The 18,292-nt window shown below is 49.2% G+C and overlaps 1 protein-coding gene and 1 long non-coding RNA gene across 2 annotated transcripts in view; one reads left to right on the top strand and one right to left on the bottom strand.

The window, feature by feature from the left end:
• LOC140420854 (uncharacterized) overlaps positions 1-3,320 on the bottom strand; it is a 51,887-nt gene extending 48,567 nt beyond the window's left edge. Inside the window, exon 1 of the long non-coding RNA XR_011946619.1 lies at positions 3,277-3,320. This is a non-coding gene — a long non-coding RNA (uncharacterized lncRNA). The remainder of the gene's footprint in view (positions 1-3,276) is intronic.
• A 233-nt stretch (positions 3,321-3,553) lies between these two features.
• LOC140420851 (uncharacterized) overlaps positions 3,554-18,292 on the top strand; it is a 91,993-nt gene continuing 77,254 nt past the window's right edge. Inside the window, exons 1-2 of the mRNA XM_072504940.1 lie at positions 3,554-3,718; positions 10,314-11,272. Coding sequence (XP_072361041.1) covers positions 10,389-11,272 — 884 coding nt within the window. The 5' untranslated portion in view covers positions 3,554-3,718; positions 10,314-10,388. The remainder of the gene's footprint in view (positions 3,719-10,313; positions 11,273-18,292) is intronic.

The raw sequence follows: 18,292 nt of genomic DNA, 5'->3' as shown, positions 1-18,292 counted from the left end.
GTCCAGTCCTGAGTGGAACGCCTGTCCCACCCATCCTTTCCTTAGCCTAACTTGGTCCGCCACCTTTCGGTGCGTCTCTTGGAGCATAACCACGTCTACCCTTAGTCCTTTCAAATGCGCGAGCACTCGGGCCCTTTTTAATCGGTCCGTTCAGGCCTCTCACGTTCCACGTGATCAGTCTCACTAGGGGGCTACCTGCCCCCCTCCTGTGTCGACTAGCCATTACCTTCTCTAGGCCAGTCCCATATCCCGCCTCCGCGCTCCCGCTCGCTCCCCCAGCGTCGCACACCATCCCCGCTCACCCACTCTTTAGCCATTTCCTTTTGGATTTCCGCAGCAGCAACCCAGTTGTCCCCCCCTCCCCCCCTCCCCGCTAGATCTCTTTCTAGCATTATTGCTCCCCCCATATTACTTCCGTAAGTCAGCTGACTTCAACTGACCCCGGCTACTCCTGCTCACTCCTCGACCCCCCCGTGTGGGGAACTCCCATCTGCCTTGCGCCTGCACTGGCGTTCTATTGAACGCCGGCCTCCAGCTCCTTTGTGGCTGGGTGAATGTCTCTCATATCACTATTGGGACTAGGGCTTTCCGCATTGCTAGGTGGCCCAAATGGGCGTTCCAAAGCTGGATAAACTGGGCTCCTGGGGGATCCCTACGCAACCGATATACTAATTGTGATGCTTGCCTGTACATGGAGCAAGGATACTACTTTTTATTTAATGGCACAGCGACCAATGTTTTGTCACCCCCATTTCCTCGCCAAATTGCTATTGGGACTCTAGCCCCTACCACAGTCCCCTGCCCCTCGGCGTGGGTGCTGCATACTCAGTTAACCCGCTGGGCAGTCTCAGCTGAATTCTGCGAGAACTGGAAAAAACCTCAGGTTCTCGCACCCAACCGGGGCCCCTCAGCCCGGTGGGGAATTCGGAGCGTCTTGACACTGGGAGGTGTGGGGGGTTCCTTGGCTGTCAGCGATAGGAATTATTTTATTTGTGGCCTTACCATCTTGGGAAATGAAACCTTGGGTGCCCTCGGGGCAATAACCAAGGAATTGTCTCAGCTGCGGTTGTTTGCAATGCAGAACCGGTATGCTCTTGACTATCTTCTGGCCCGTGAGGGAGGGGTATGCGCCATAGTACAGGGCAAGTGTGTCATGGGAGTTCAAGACTTAACTGCTAACATCACTAAATTTATGGATCGCATATGGGATCACCTGGACGGAATGCAGGATCTTGGCTCTTGGGGTAACGGGGGATTTGGAGGTTGGAAGGACTGGTTGATAAATATGGCCATGTATTTAGCAGTGGCTATTGGCTGCATCTTTGTGGGCCCAGCCATCCTTAAATGTGCGATGGGTAGAATGCGCGGTGCACTGGAACAGATCAACGCCCCTAAAATCTTGGCTGTCAAAATCCATGAGGGCGCAGCAGATGAAGGAATTGGAAATGCAGCGACGGATCTTTTTAGATGAGGGACCGTAGCTATGGATTGGATAGTTCGGTTATCATGGAATGATAAAAGGAAGGAATGACGAATGTGATATAAAATAGTTATTTTAGAGATATTAGTTACTGTAATGTAGAGGTAGGCCAGTCTCATCCTGGTGAGTTCACAAAGGATTTCAGACCGCATGGCAAAGCAAGGAGGAGGTGTGTCCACCAAAGGAGGAGAAAAGGATGCTGGGTAATAAGGGGGCCAGAGGAAGGGATGAGAAGTGAGCCAATCAGAATGTATGACCAGGTCAGGAGGGGTATAGGATGACCTATGGGAATCGTGTATGTGAAACTTGATACCATTTGAATGTATTTGCAGAAATCCCTTTGTCTCCTTGTTCATTCGCTTTCCGGGGTGTAGGAGACTGGATGTGTCCTATGCCTCTGTGAAATGAATCAGGCTCGCAAGCCAAATAAAATAACTAATGCTGTACCTGCAAATCCATCTCGACTTTTATTGAGGCCAGACTGACGGGTAAAGAAATTTGTATTTTGTCACTCTGACCCCATAAGTTCTTTGTAAATGTCCAAGACGCTCCCTTCTCCTACCCACCCTCTGGAAACTACCCTGTCCTGAATCCCCCTTAGCGATAGGAGTGGGAAAGTTGACACCTGTTTACGTAGGAAGTCCTGCACCTGCAGATACCTGAATTTGTTTCCCCTCGCCAACCCAAACCTCTCCTCCAGCGCCCTCATACTCGGAAATCTCCCCTCTATAAACATATCCCCCATCCTCTCAACCTCCATACGCTCCCAAGCCGACCCCTCCCCCACCACCCACTTCCTGATCATGGCTATAGTTACTAAAATTTGGCAGCGCCAGCCAGCCCTCTCCCCGAATCCGCCCAAGCATTACCTTCTTTACCCGCGGGGTCTTGCCCGCCCAAACAAAGCCAGAGGTCACTTTGTTGACCCGTTTAAAAAAGGACCGCAAAATAAAGATGGGGAGACATTGAAACACGAACAGGAATCTCGGGAGGACCGTCATCTTTACCGTCTGCACCCTCCCAGCGAATGACAACATCAGCGCGACCCATCTCTGAAAATCATCCTTCATTTGGTCTACTGGCTGGGCCAGATTTAATTTATGCAGCCGGTCCCATTTGAATGCCTGGATACCTAAAGCTTCCCCCTACTTATCTAAACAGCAGCTCCCCCAATCGCCTGTCCTGTCCCCTCTCCTGGATCGCAAACATCTCACTTTTCCCCATATTTAGCTTATACCCCGAAAACTGGCCAAATTCGCCTAGAATCCTCATGATTTCTTACATCCCCTCTAATGGGTACGATGCATACAGAAGCAGGTCGTCAGCATAGAGCGAGTCTCTTGTGCTCCACCCCCCTCCCCGGACCAGCCCCTTGAGGCTCTCAGAGCAATTGCCAGCGGCTCTATAGCTAGCGCGAACAACAGTGGGTAGAGGGGGCATCCCTGTCTCGTCCCCCGGTGCAGTCTAAAATAGTCTGATATTGTCCTATTTGTCCGTACACTTGCCACAGGAGCCTGATACAGTAACCTGACCCAGTCAATAAAACCCCGCCCAAATCCAAACCATCCGAGTGCCTCCCACAGATAATCCCATTCTACCCGATCAAAAGCCTTTTCTGCATCCATTGCAATCACTACCGCCACCTCCCTACCTTGATCACATTTAACAGCCTTCTTATATTGGCCACCAACTGCCCATCCTTAACAAACCCCGGTCTGGTCCTCCCCAGTAACGTCCGGAACACAATTCTCAATCCTGAAAGGCAAAATTTTTGCCAGCAGTTTGGCGGATTTTACCTGCTTTCTGCCAGTCCTATTATCACTCACTCCTGATCCAGTGCTCAAACTGCGCATGGTTCACTCCCAGCACGATCCCCCCCCCCCATCCCATGTCATTCTGCTTGGAGGACCAGCCATTCCCGCTCGGGCCTCCAGCTCCGCCCCTCCTCTTGGTCCCTGGTTGCCGTCAATCATTGCGAGGTGGAGCATTGTCAGTCACCGGAAAGGTAAGGGAGCTCGCGCGAGTCGATTGAAAATGCGGCTTTTGCAAAGAACGAGTCTGGATCAAGAACCGAAAATAAACCCATGAACAGAGATAGGGTGGGGGTGGGGTGAATTGGCAGGCTTCGAAAATTTACGGTATCGGCATCAAATCCTCAATCTGTAACTCGGACAAAGCGGGACGACGGCTGACGGCTTATCGCCCGGAAACAGGCCCAAGCTCACGTCAGCCATCATTGTAAGGGCCAATGAGGAAAAGAGCGCAAATGCGGCCGCCATCTTAATGGGGCAATGAGTTCTCGGGAGCATGCGTGGGCGCCATCTTTGCAGAGGCTGCAAACCCGGTTAATAACACAAAAGGGGAATGACACATTTGAAAGGGAACAGCAACATACAGTATGAGAAAAGGCAGTCAGCTCTCATTAGTCATCGCCATGGAGAATACAGCAGGGTGCGATTGCCCCTCCCATAATTTTGTTTTAATTCATCAAAAGTCCCCATGACTAGATATGTTCCTCTGCCTGCAGAGGACAGCTCCCTGTGTGCAAATATATGGAGCTTCAAGCAAGTGTAAATGTAAATTAGACATATTATAATCTTTAAAAGTTGGTATTCTCTGTCCTGATGATGATGAGAAAAACTTTTGGCAGAAATTTCTTTTTTTTAATCAATACTCTTGTGTCTTAAAGAAGGAATGTATGATTTTTGTTTTGTTTTATTATTGTCCCATGTATTAGTGTACAGTGAAAAGTATTGTTTCTTATATGAACAAAGAAATGTACAGCACAGGAACAGGCCCTTCGGCCCTCCAAGCCCGTGCCGACCATGCTGCCCGACTAAACTACAATCTTCTACACTTCCTGGGTCCGTATCCCTCTATTCCCATCCTATTCATGTATTTGTCAAGATGCCCCTTAAATGTCACTATCGTCCCTGCTTCCACCACCTCCTCCGGTAGGGAGTTCCAGGCACCCACTACCCTCTGCGTAAAAAACTTGCCTCGTACATCTACTCTAAACCTTGCCCCTCTCACCTTAAACCTATGCCCCCTAGTAATTGACCCCTCTACCCTGGGGAAAAGCCTCTGACTATCCACTCTGTCTATGCCCCTCATAATTTTGTAGACCTCTATCAGGTCGCCCCTCAACCTCCTTCGTTCCAGTGAGAACAAACCGAGTTTATTCAACCGCTCCTCATAGCTAATGCCCTCCATACCAGGCAACATTCTGGTAAATTCTCTTCTGCACCCTCTCTAAAGCCTCCACATCCTTCTGGTAGTGTGGCGACCAGAATTGAACACTATACTCTACAAGTGTGGCCTAACTAAGGTTCTATACAGCTGCAACATGACTTGCCAATTCTTATACTCAATGCCCCGGCCAATGAAGGCAAGCATGCCGTATGCCTTCTTGACTACCTTCTCCACCTGTGTTGCCCCTTTCAATGACCTGTGGACCTGTATTCCTAGATCTCTTTGACTTTCAATACTCTTGAGGGTTCTACCATTCACTGTATATTCCCTACCTGCATTAGACCTTCCAAAATGCATTACCTCACATTTGTCCGGATTAAACTCCATCTGCCATCTCTCCGCCCAAGTCTCCAAACAATCTAAATCCTGCTGTATCCTCTGACAGTCCTCATCGATATCCGCAATTCCACCAACGTTTGTGTTGTCTGCAAACTTACTAATCAGACCAGTTACATTTTCCTCCAAATCATTTATATATACTACAAACAGCAAAGGTCCCAGCACTGATCCCTGTGGAACACCACTGGTCACAGCCCTCCAATTAGAAAAGCATCCTTCTATTGCTACTCTCTGCCTTCTATGACCTAGCCAGTTCTGTATCCACCTTGCCAGCTCACCCCTGATCCCGTGTGACTTCACCTTTTGTACTAGTCTACCATGAGGGACCTTGTCAAAGGCCTTACTGAAGTCCATATAGACAACATCCGCTGCCCTACCTGCATCAACCATCTTAGTGACCTCTTCGAAAAACTCTATCAAGTCAGTGAGACACGACCTCCCCTTCACAAAACCATGCTGCCTCTCACTAATACGTCCATTTGCTTCCAAATGGGAGTAGATCCTGTCTCGAAGAATTCTCTCCAGTAATTTCCCTACCACTGAAGTAAGGCTCACCGGCCTGTAGTTCCCCGGATTATCCTTGCTACCCTTCTTAAACAGAGGAACAACATTGGCTATTCTCCAGTCCTCCGGGACATCCCCTGAAGACAGCGAGGATCCAAAGATTTCTGTCAAGGCCTCAGCAATTTCCTCTCCAGCCTCCTTCAGTATTCTGGGGTAGATCCCATCAGGCCCTGGGGACTTATCTACCTTAATATTTTTTAAGACACCCAACACCTCGTCTTTTTGGATCTCAATGTGACCCAGGCTCACACCCTTCTCCAGACTCAACATCTACCAATTTCTTCTCTTTGGTGAATACTGATGCAAAGTATTCATTTAGTACCTCGCCCATTTCCTCTGGCTCCACACATTGATTCCCTTGCCTATCCTTCAGTGGGCCAACCCTTTCCCTGGCTACCCTCTTGCTTTTTATGTACGTGTAAAAAGCCTTGGGATTTTCCTTAACCCTATTTGCCAATGACTTTTCGTGACCCCTTCTAGCCCTCCTGACTCCTTGCTTAAGTTCCTTCCTACTTTCCTTATATTCCACACAGGCTTCGTCTGTTCCCAGCCTTTTAGCCCTGACAAATGCCTCCTTTTTCTTTTTGACAGGGCCTACAATATCTCTCGTTATCCAAGGTTCCCGAAAATTGCCGTATTATCCTTCTTCCTCACAGGAACATGCCGGTCCTGAATTCCTTTCAACTGACACTTGAAAGCCTCCCACATGTCAGATGTTGATTTGCCCTCAAACATCCGCCCCCAATCTATGTTCTTCAGTTCCCGCCTAATATTGTTATAATTAGCCTTCCCCCAATTTAGCACATTCATCCTAGGACCACTCTTATCCTTGTCCACCAGTACTTTAAAACTTACTGAATTGTGGTCACTGTTACCAAAATGCTCCCCTACTGAAACATCTACCACCTGGCCGGGCTCATTCCCCAATACCAGGTCCAGTACCGCCCCTTCCCTAGTTGGACTGTCTACATATTGTTTTAAGATGCTATACAGACAATGCATACCGTACATATGGAAGGAAGGCGAGACTGCAGAATGTAATGTTACAGTTCATAGCTGAGAATAGATCAATTTAATGAATGGTAAGTCCATTCAAAAGTCTGATGGCAGCCGGGAAGAAGCTGTTCTTGAGTCGGTTGGTACGTGACCTCAAACTTTTGAATCCTTTTCCTGACGGAAGAAGGTGGAAGAGAGTATGTCTGGGGTGCGTGGGTTCCAGTGGATGGGAGGATGGTTAGCCAGAGGGAAAGGTGTTGGGAGAGAGTTTCAGAACTTGGGGTGAGGGCACAGTCACTGAAGGTGGAGTGATTAAAACTGGGAATGTACAAGAGGCCAGAATTAGAGCACTCTCAAATGCGGTTAGAAGGGATTACAGAGATAGGGAGAGATGAGACGATGGAGAGATTTGAAATTAAGCACGAGAATAAAATCAAATTGCTGCTTGATTGGGCTCAAATATCCGCATCAAACATCAGTCGTGATGTGGGAACAGGCTGTGAATAAAGACAGAGAGAGCAGACTCTGGGATGGTGTCAAGATTCCAGAAGGTAGAATGTGGGAGCCCAGCCAGGAGTGCTTTGAAATAGTCATGTCATAAGGGAACAATGGAGGAATGAGGGTTTCAGTAGCAAATGCACTGCAACAGGGCGAGGTTGGGTGATATTGCAGAGCTGGAAACAGTAGATCTTAGTGATGGTACAGAACTGATGTTCAAAACTCATCCCAAGATTAATGTGACACTGGGCGGCACGGTCACACAGTGGTTAGGACTGCTGCTTCAAAATGACAAAGGTGAAGTTAGGGCCGGTCAAGGACAGTAGTGGGAACGTGTGCATGGAGTCTGAAGATATAGAAGAGGCCCTAAATGAATACTTTTCTTCAGTGTTCACAAAGGAGAGGGGCCATGTTGTTGAGGAGGATAGTGCGATACAGGCTGGTAGGCTGGAGGAGGTAAATATTCGGAAGGAAGATGTGTTAGAAATTTTGAGAAGCCTGAGGATAGATAAATCCCCTGGGCCTGATGGGATATATCCTAGGATTCTTTGGGAGGCGAGGGATGAGATTGCAGAGCCTTTGGCTTTGATCTTTATGTCCTCACTGTCTACAGGTATAGTGCCAGAAGACTGGAGAGAGGCAAATGTTGTCCCTTGTTCAAGAAAGGGACTAGGTATAACCCTGGGAATTATAGCTTAATCCAGGATAGTCAGCACAGATTTGTGAGGGGCAAGCCTTGCCTCACAAGTTTGATTGTATTCTAGGAGAAGGTAACTAAGTGCACAGATGAAGGTAGAGCAGTTGATGTCGTTCGTATACATGGATTTTAGCAAGGCGTTTGATAAGGTGCCCCATGGTCGGCTCATGCAGAAAGTAAGGAGGCATGGCATGGAGGGAAATTCGGCCGATTGGATCAGTAACTGGTTATCACATAGAAGACAAAGGGTGGTGGTAGATGGTAAATTTTCACCCTGGAGCCCAGTCACCAGCGGTTTACCACAGGGATCAGTGCTCGGAGCTCTGCTATTTGTGATTTCTATCAATGACTTGGATGATGGAGTTGAAGGTTGGGTTAGTAAATTTGCTGATGACACCGTGATTGGTGGAGTAGTGGATAATGTGGAGGGCTGTTGTAGGCTGCAAAGAGACATTGATAGGATGCAGAGCTGGGCTGAAAAGTGGCAGATGGAGTTTAACCCTGATAAGCGCGAGGTGATTCATTTTGGGAGGACAAATTTGAATGCGGATTACAGGGTTAACGGCAGGGTTCTGAAGAATGTAGTGGAGCAGAGAGATCTTGGATTTCATGTCCATAGATCTTTGAAAGTTGCCACCCAAGTGGATAGAGCCGTGAAGAAAGCCGATAGTGTATTCGCATTTATTAACAGGAGGATTGAGTATAAGAGCCGTGAGGTTATGCTGCAACTGTACAAGACCTTGGTTAGACCACATTTGGAGTCTTGTGTGCAGTTCTGGTCACCTCATTATAGGAAGGATGGGGAAGCAAAGGATTGGAAAGGGTGCAAAGGAGATTTACCAAGATGCTGCCTGGATTGGAGGGTAGGTCTTATGAGGAAAGATTGAGGGAGCTAGGGCTTTTCTCATTGGAGTGAAGGAGGATGAGAGTTGACTTAATTGAGGTGTATAAGTTGATGAGAGGGATCGATTGAGTGGACATTCAGCGACGTTTTCCTCGGGTGGATGCAGCTGTTACAAGGGGGCATAACTATAAGGTTCATGGTGGAAGATATAGGAGGGATGTCAGGTAGGTTCTTTACTCAGAGAGTGGTTGGGGCATGGAACGCACTCCCAGCTATGGTAGTGGAGTCGGACACGTTAGGAACTTTCAAGCGGTTATTGATAGGCATATGGAGTGCACTAGAATGATTGGGAGTAGGTTGATTTGATCTTAGTTTCAGACTAGTTCGGCAAAATATCGTGGGCCGAAGGGCCTGTCCTGTGCAGTACAGTTCTAAGTTCTATGTAAAACCCCAGGGACCCGGTTCAATTCTGGCCTGGGTGACTGTGGAGTTTGCACTTTCTCCCCGTGTCTGCATGGGCTTCCACCGAGTGCTCCAGTTTCTTCCCACAGTCCAAAGATGTGCAGGTTAGGTGGATTGGCCATGCTAAATTGCCCCTTGGTGCCCAAAAGTTGAGGTGGGGTTGCTGGGTTATGGGGATAGGGTGGAGGCGTGTGTTGAAGTAGAGTGCTCTTTCCAAGGGTCGATGCAGACTCGATGGGCCGAATGGCCTCCTTCTGCACTGTAGATTCTATGAGATTGTGATCAGACTGACTTACAGAATCACAGAATGTACAGTGCAGAAGGAGGCCATTCAGCCCATCGAGTCTGTACCAGCCCTTGGAAAGAGTACCCTCCCCAAGCCTACGCCTCCACCATAACCCAGTAACATCACCTAACCTTTTTGGACACTAAGGGCAATTTACCATGGCCAATCCACCTAACCTGCACATCTTTGGACTGTGGGAGGAAACCGGAGCACCCAGCAGAAACTCATGCAGACACGGAGAGAATGTGCAGATTCCACACAGACAGTGACACAAGCCGCAAATCGAACCTGCGACCCTGGAGCTGAGAAGCAGCCGTGCTAACCACTGTGCTACCGTGCCGCCCTTAATCTCAGAGTATTCTCAGGGGATGGGATGGAGCTGGTACCTAGTGATTGGAGAAGGGACTGAAACTGTGTCTTCAGTCTTCTCAATATTTAATTTGAGTTATTTAATCAGAGAACCGGAAAACAGACTGGGTCATGAGGTTGATCTCAGTTTGGTTTAGAGAGGAGTGAATGAAGGAAGGAAACCCTGGGAGGTTTCCACCTTCACCATCGCTCATTGAATCTCCACACAGTACGTTTTGGTTAACGTCTGCTGTTCTATGTGGTCGGTCAAGGGGTTTCAGATTAATGTTTTGTCATGAGTAATGCCTGTAGTGAATGATCAAACATATTATCTCAAGTTGTACAAAATTGTTTCAAAAGATACAGAAGAATTGTTCAAAACATTGAGTTGGATTTCAGCACAGGGAGGAGGGAAGAGTGTGTGGAACAGAGATTGGCAGCTTTGAGGGAACAAGGGAGGAAAAAATATTCCGTAGAAACTACAGTGGTGTGTTCTGAATTTCTATCCTGTATTGACAGTGATGGCTTTTGTAAACTCTGTTTATAGGAAGTTTGAAGGGGCAGATTTACAGACGGCTTCAACTGGTCATTCAACCTGGCGAGACACGAGGACTCCTAAGCCATGGAGAAACCGTGGAAATGTGAGGACTGTGGTAAAGCATTCAGTTACCCATCCCTGCTGGATAACCATCGACGCAGTCACACTGGGGAAAGGCCATTTACCTGCTCCGCATGTGGAAAGGGATTTGCACTGTTAACCCACCTGCTGACACATCAGCGGGTTCACACTGGGGAAAGACCATTCACCTGCACCCAGTGTGGGAAGGGATTCACTCAGTTATCCCATCTGCTGACACACCAGCGAGTTCACACTGGGGAGAAGCCATTCAGTTGCTCAGAATGTGGGAAAGGATTCACGGAGTCATCCAGCCTGTTGAGACACCAGCGGGTTCACACTGGGGAGAGGCCGTTCGCCTGCTCTGAGTGTGGGAAAGGATTCACTGAGTCATCCAACCTACTAAGACACCAGTGGGTTCACAGTGGGGACAGACCGTTCACCTGCTCCCAATGTGGAAAAGGATTCACTCAATCATCAAACCTGCTGATCCACCAGCGAGTTCACACTGGAGAGAAACCATTCATCTGTCCTGTATGTGGGAAAGCATTCCCTGCATCCTCTGATGTGCAAAGTCACCAGCGAATTCACAGTGAGGATTGGCCGTTCAGCTGTACTTCCTGCGGAAAGAGATTCAGGTCTTCATCCAGCCTCAGTATACACCAGCGAGTTCACACTGGAGAAAGACCGTTCAGCTGCACTTCCTGTGGAAAGAGATTCAGGTCTTCACACAACCTCAGTGTACACCAGCGAGTTCACACTGAGGAGAGGCCATTCAGCTGTACTTCCTGTGGAAAGAGATTCAGGTCTTCACACAACCTTGGTGTACACCAGCGAGTTCACACTGGAGAGAGACCGTTCACCTGCACCAACTGTGGGAAGGGATTCACGCAGTTATTCAACCTGCGGAGACACCAGCGAATTCACAATTGACTGCAGGATCCTGCAGTTATTGCTGCTGTTAATCACATCCAGGACTGAACCATGTTCATTCTGACAGTTGGGGTTTGTTCCTACTGATGTTAATGATCCCAGTAACTGGGATGGAGTTTCATATTCTGGGTCTATAGCTGATTATGTTCTTGGAGCTGCAGTGTCCCTTTAAGAACCGCTGATTTTGATCGTCCCCCATAATTCAGCAACTCTCATCAGAAATTAGCCGACATGATTCTGAAGTTTTAGTTCAATGAAAATTGATCTTTGGTACAAACTCTACAATTCAGTGTCTGAGAGGTTCTGATGAACATTTTCAACCAGAAACTGCTGATTTATCCTTGCTGACATTTCTTACTGACTTGAACATTACACACAGTGACTCCTCCGCTACTCAGCAGAAAGAAGGGCAATGAGAATTGGTGGAGAATCAAGAGTTCCCAAATGCTACCCCTCCTGCCTAGTACAGAAATCCACTCGGCACGGCAATGGAGACAAGGTCAACCCAAATAACGGACTGTCAGAAATCATTGTCTAATAACCTTATAAAATCTTCAGAAATTGATGAAATATTAGAGAAATAGCTAATTCTCTCTCTCTGCCAAGGTCAGGGACGACACGGTGGCACCGTGGTTAGCACTGCTGCCTCGCGGTGCCAAGGACCCGTGTTGGATCCCGGCCTCGGGTCACTGTCTGTGTGGAATTTGCACATTCTCCCCGTGTCTGCGTATGTCTCGCCCCCAGAACCTAAACAGATATGCTGGACTGATCATGCTAAATTGCCCCTTAATTGGGAAAAAAAATAATTGGGTACTCTAAATTTATTTATTTTTAATTTTAAATCTCTGCCAAGGACATGTCACGAGCACTGGTCCGGAATCAAGACATTTCTAACCCTGTTAGAATTGGATCTCATGACCGATACACAAACCAATACTGGTTTCAGTCCAGCACCCACACTCTGGCTCACACCATCTAACCGTTCAGAGGAGACTGCCGCCACCAGCTACGGAGACCAGCTCTCACTCGGCGTCATCAGTCCATTTGTCCTCCGGGACCGGTAAACCATTCTCATCTGTCACGGGCCGTGTCTTTTTTTGTCTATTTGGCTTGCACATCATATTCTTTTTTTTATCTATTTGGCTTGCACATCATGGGCGAAATTCTCCCTCAACGGCGCGATATCCGCCGACTGGCGCCAAAAACGGCGCCAATCAGACGGGCATCGCGCCGGCCCAAAGGTGCGGAATGCTCCGCATCTTTGGGGGCCGAGCCCCAACATTGAGGGGCTAGGCCGGCGCCGGAGGGATTTCCGCCCTGCCAGCTGGCGGAAATGGCGTTTGTTGCCCCGCCAGCTGGCGGAAATGGCGTTTGGTGCCCCGCCAGCTGGCGCGGAAATGCGGCGCATGCGCGGGAGCGTCAGCGGCCGCCGACAGTTTCCCGCGCATGCGCAGTGGGGAGAGTCTCTTCCGCCTCCGCCATGGTGGAGGCCGTGGCGGAGGCGGAAGGGAAAGAGTGCCCCCACGGCACAGGCCCGCCCGCGGATCGGTGGGCCCCGATCACGGGCCAGGCCACCGTGGGGGCACCCCCCGGGGTCAGATCGCCCCCCCCAGGACCCCTGAGCCCGCCCACACCGCCTGGTCCCGCCGGTAAATACCAGCTTTGATTTACGCCGGCGGGACAGGCAATTTCTGGGCGGGACTTCGGCCCATCCGGGCCGGAGAATTGAGCGGGGGGTCCCGCCAACCGGCGCGACCCGATTCCCGCCCCCGCCCAATCTCCGGTACCGGAGACTTCGGCGGGGGCAGGATTCACGGCGGCCAACGGCCATTCTCCGACCCGGCGGGGGGTCGGAGAATGATGCCCCATATTCTTTTTTAAAAATATATATTTTATTAAAGTTTTCAAACAGAATTTTTCCACTTTACAAATCAACATAAAAAGAACACAATAGCTGATGAGTAACATTATTTAAAATAAAATAGTGAGCTAACAAAGTGACAACAACATTTTTTTTATAGAGCTCCACCCCCCCCCCCCCCCCACACTCCTCTGGGCTGCTGCTGCTGCTGATCTATTCTCCCTTAACGTTCCGCGAGATAGTCAAGGAACGGTTGCCACCGCCTGGAGAACCCCTGAGCCGATCCTCTCAGCGCAAATTTCATTCGTTCCAGTTTTATGAATCCTGCCATATCGTTTATCCAGGCCTCCACGCCGGGAGGTTTTGCTTCCTTCCACATAAGTAGGATCCTTCGCCGGGCTACCAGGGACGCAAAGGCCAGAATATCGGCCTCTTTCGCCTCCTGCCCTCCCGGCTCTTCCGCTACCCCAAATATAGCTAACCCCCAGCCAGGCTTGACCCGGACCTTCACCACCTTTGAAATCACCTTTGCCACTCCCCTCCAGTACTCATCCAGTGCCGGACACGACCAGAACATATGTGTGTGGTTCGCCGGGCTTCCCAAGCACCTCCCGCACCTGTCCTCCACTCCGAAGAACCTACTCAGTCTTGCTCCCGTCATAAGTGCTCTGTGTAGAACCTTGAATTGTATCAGGCTAAGCCTGGCACACGAGGAAGAGGAATTTACCCTACTTAGGGCATCAGCCCACAGCCCCTCCTCAATCTCCTCCCCCAGCTCTTCCCATTTTCCCTTCAGCACCTCTACCAGCGCCTCCCCCTCGTCTCTCATCTGATATATTTCGGACACTTTGCCCTCCCCGACCCATACCCCGGAAATCACTCTATCCTGGATCCCCTGTGTCGGGAGCAGCGGAAATTCCCTCACCTGTTGCCTCGTAAACGCCCTCAGTTGCATGTATCTAAAGATATTCCCCGGGGGCAACTCATACTTTTCCTCCAGCGCTCCCAGGCTCGCAAACTCCCCGTCAATAAACAGGTCTCTCAGTCTCCTAATTCCTGCCCGATGCCAGCTCTGGAACCCTCCATCCATCCTTCCTGGGACAAACCTATGGTTATTCCTGATCGGGGACCACGCCGAGGCACCCGTCACCCCCCTGTGTCGCCTCCATTGCCCCCAGATCCTTAAGGTTGCCACCACCACTGGGTTTGTGGTATACCTTTTCGGGGAGAGCAGCAGCGGCGCCGTCACCAGCGCCTTTAGGCTCGTTCCCTTACAGGACACCATCTCCAGCCTCTTCCACGCCACCCCCTCTCCCTCCCTCATCCACTTACAAACCATCGCCACATTGGCGGCCCAGTAGTAGTCGTCCAGATTCGGCAACGCCAATCCCCCTCTGTTCCTGCTGCGCTGCAGGAACCCCCTCTTTACGCTCGGGGTCTTCCCTGCCCACACAAAACTCATAACGCTCCTGTCTATTTTCTTGAAAAAGGCCTTAGTGATCAGAATGGGGAGACATTGAAATACAAAAAGAAACCTTGGGAGGACCATCATTTTTACCGCCTGCACTCTCCCCGCCAGTGAGAGCGGCAGCATATCCCACCTCTTGAAATCCTCCTCCATCTGCTCCACCAGCCGCGTCAGATTGAGTTTGTGTAGAGTTCCCCAGCTCCTGGCTACCTGAATCCCCAAATATCGGAAGCTCCTTTCCACTCTCCTTAACGGCAGGTCGTCTATTCCTCTTCCCTGATCCCCAGGGTGTACTACGAAAAGCTCACTCTTCCCCACATTTAGCCTATATCCCGAAAAATCTCCAAACTCCCTCAATATCTGCATAACCTTTGTCATCCCCTCTACAGGATCCGCCACATATAGCAGTAGGTCATCTGCGTAGAGTGACACTCGATGTTCCTCTCCCCCTCTAACCACCCCCCTCCATTTCTTAGAATCTCTCAACGCTATGGCCAGTGGTTCAATTGCCAAAGTGAACAGTAATGGGGACAGGGGGCACCTCTGCCTTGTTCCCCTATGTAACCGAAAATACTCCTATCTTTGCCGATTTGTGACTACACTTGCCACTGGGGCCCCGTATAGGAGTCTGACACAACTGACAAACCCCTCCCCGAACCCAAACCTCCTCAACACCTCCCATAGATACTCCCACTCTACCCTATCGAATGCCCTCTCTGCATCCATCGCCACCACTATCTCTGCCTCCCCCTCCGCTGGGGGCATCATTATCACCCCCAACAGCCGTTGCACGTTGACATTCAGTTGTCTCCCCTTTACAAACCCTGTCTGGTCTTCATGAACCACCCCCGGGACACAATCCTCGATCCTCGTCGCCAGCACTTTTGCCAGCAGCTTGGCGTCTACATTCCGGAGTGAGATAGGCCTATATGACCCGCATTGCAGCGGATCTTTATCCTGCTTCAGGATTAGTGATATCGTCGCCTCCGACATTGTCTCTGGCCTCGTTAAAGGTTCTCACCAGCAGCCGGTCCAACAAGTCCACATATTTCCTGTAAAATTCCACCGGGAACCCGTCTGGTCCTGGGGCCTTCCCTGCTTGCATGTTCCCCAGCCCTTTAGTCACCTCATCCACCTCAATTGGCGCCCCCAGACCTGCCACCTCCTGCTCCTCCACCCTCAGGAACCTTAGTTGGTCCAGAAACTGTTGCATTCCCTCTTTTCCCTCCGGGGGTTGGAACCTATATAGCCTCTCATAAAAGGTCTTAAACACCTCATTTACCTTCCCTGCTCTCCGCTCTGTAGTTCCCGTTTCATCCCTGACTCCCCCAATTTCCCTCGCCGCTATCCTCTTGCGAAGTTGGTGGGCCAGCAGCCGGCTCGCCTTTTCCCCATATTCGTATCTCATCCCCTGTGCCTTCCTCCACTGTGCCTCTGCCTTCCCTGTGGTCAGCAGTTCAAACTCCGTCTGAAGTCTTCGCCTCTCTCTATATAGTCCTTCGTCCGGGGCCTCCGCATATCTTTTATCCACCCTCAAAATCTCCCCCACTAATCTCTCCCTTTCTTTGCCCTCTTTTTTCTCCTTGTAAGCCCTAATGGCGGTCAACTCTCCCCTAACCACCGCCTTCAGCGCTTCCCATACTACCCCCACCTGGATCTCACCATCATCATTGGCCTCCAGGTACCTCTCGATACATCCCCGCACCCTTCCACAGACCCTCTCATCTGCCAATAATCCCACATCCAGTCGCCAGAGTGGGCGCTGCTTTCCACATCATATTCAATAAACGACTTTAAAATCACTTCTGTGCTCAATCCCTTTTTGAGTAATCTGTGAATCCTAACTCTTACAAGTGGTGTTAGGAGTGGGATCACCGTGGGCGGGATCACCGCGGTGCTTGAGAAGCATCAGTCTTAGGAATTTCTACATTTGCGTTTAACTAAGTGAAGCCAAGAGGATACAATGGCATTGACATATTACAGGAAACGATTAATAGATCGTCTGACAGAGAAAACAGACAGACCGGGGGTGACATACATCCTGGGGATCGAAGAAGAGGGTGACGGGAATTATGAATCTATCCTCAATAGGATTTCTAAAGATGTTCAGAAAGGACAAATCAGTTTGAAAATATCCACAAGGTGGATGCAGGTGATCAGAGAGCTGGAGAATAGAGGATAGGGACTGAATACAATTAACATAAGTTCAGCATTAGTAATTCGGAATTTAATGAAACTAAAGAGTGACAAAAAGCCAGGACCTGATGGTTTCCATCGAGGGTGTTAAAGGAAGTATGGGAGCACATTGTAGATGCCCTAACTTTAAGCTTTTCAGAGTTCCCTAGATTCAGGAGTCGTCCCTCTGGATTGGAAGATTGTGAGGATTCTTTGCAGCCAGTCCGGATGAAATGATCAGTCGAACACCTCGTTACTTTAACATGTTTATTTCTCGGCCGGGGCTAAAACCACTGTATCTCTGAGAGTTACAACAGTAAGCCAAAATCGACACATCTAACAGCAGTTCTTATACATTTTTGGTTCATTGCTGAGGGCAGCCCCCTCGCATTTCTATCTGTGCTTTCAGCTCAATTATAATTCAGCCCCCTCAATTATAATTATCTTTAAGGCTAGCGCAACCATTCCCAAGGCCGTTACTGCAATTTGTCTGGTTCAAAAACAAGTGATTACAGCTTGCTACCAAAAACCTGTATTGACATTTCTTCACACAAAGCTTTATCTAACATTTTGTTTTCCCATAAAGTTCCAATCCATCTTGAGCCAAACTCTCATTTATCCATCATCAGCCAAACTCTCATTCCCCCCTTTTATCATTTCATGATAACTTCTAACCCATAGCCAATCGTCTCAGTCTCTCCCATTCTATCTGTACTTCTATCATTTTCTTACGTTCCTCTGCACTTTCTTTCACATCCATTAACTTCAAGGCGCACTTCATGTTGCTGCATTAACTGTTGAGAAATTACTGCTGCACTGACACTTTTACACAAGCATTTCATTAGGAAGCTAAGCATAATTATTACAAGCATTACAACTACCAGGATTATCAATCCATGCACTAGGTAAGACCCCCATGATCCGGCAAACAACCAATCTAACCACCCATCCCTTGATGTTTCATGCAGTTTCTTAACCTCTTTGCGGATATGATCCACGAGGTGGGTGATTTCTCTGAACTATCGGGGATGTAGGTGCAACATTCCGAACCGATCCCGGCACAAGTCCCACCTTTGCAAGGAGGTAATCGAGGGCCATTCGGTTTTGTAGGGCTACGGTTCTTATTGCCACCATTTCATTATTTATCTCAGTCAATGCTTCAGTGGTGTCGTTTGCTACCTCCTCCAGGATTTTTGCTATCTTCCTTATTTCCTTCATTGCAAGAGCTACCCCGATAGGGGGAAGCAGGATCCCAAAGTATCGTTGCGTTTCGGTTATTGCTCTCTCTTGTCACTTCATCATTTGGTAATGGTCGCCTAAATTGGCGAGGTGGTGTATAAAGGGGACTACATACCCCAGATAACAGGATCCCATCCAATTCTCTGGCAGCCAGGGATATGCCTTGTGGCCACAAAAAAAGTACGTCCCATTGTATGAAGTGAGTTTGTCCACATCAAACCCTTGGTCCATCAG

The sequence above is a fragment of the Scyliorhinus torazame genome, chromosome 5 (assembly GCF_047496885.1).
Source record: "Scyliorhinus torazame isolate Kashiwa2021f chromosome 5, sScyTor2.1, whole genome shotgun sequence".
Taxonomy (NCBI): domain Eukaryota; kingdom Metazoa; phylum Chordata; class Chondrichthyes; order Carcharhiniformes; family Scyliorhinidae; genus Scyliorhinus; species Scyliorhinus torazame.
The sequence above is the reverse complement of the archived record's forward strand: the minus strand, read 5'-3'. Positions and strand labels throughout refer to the sequence as shown.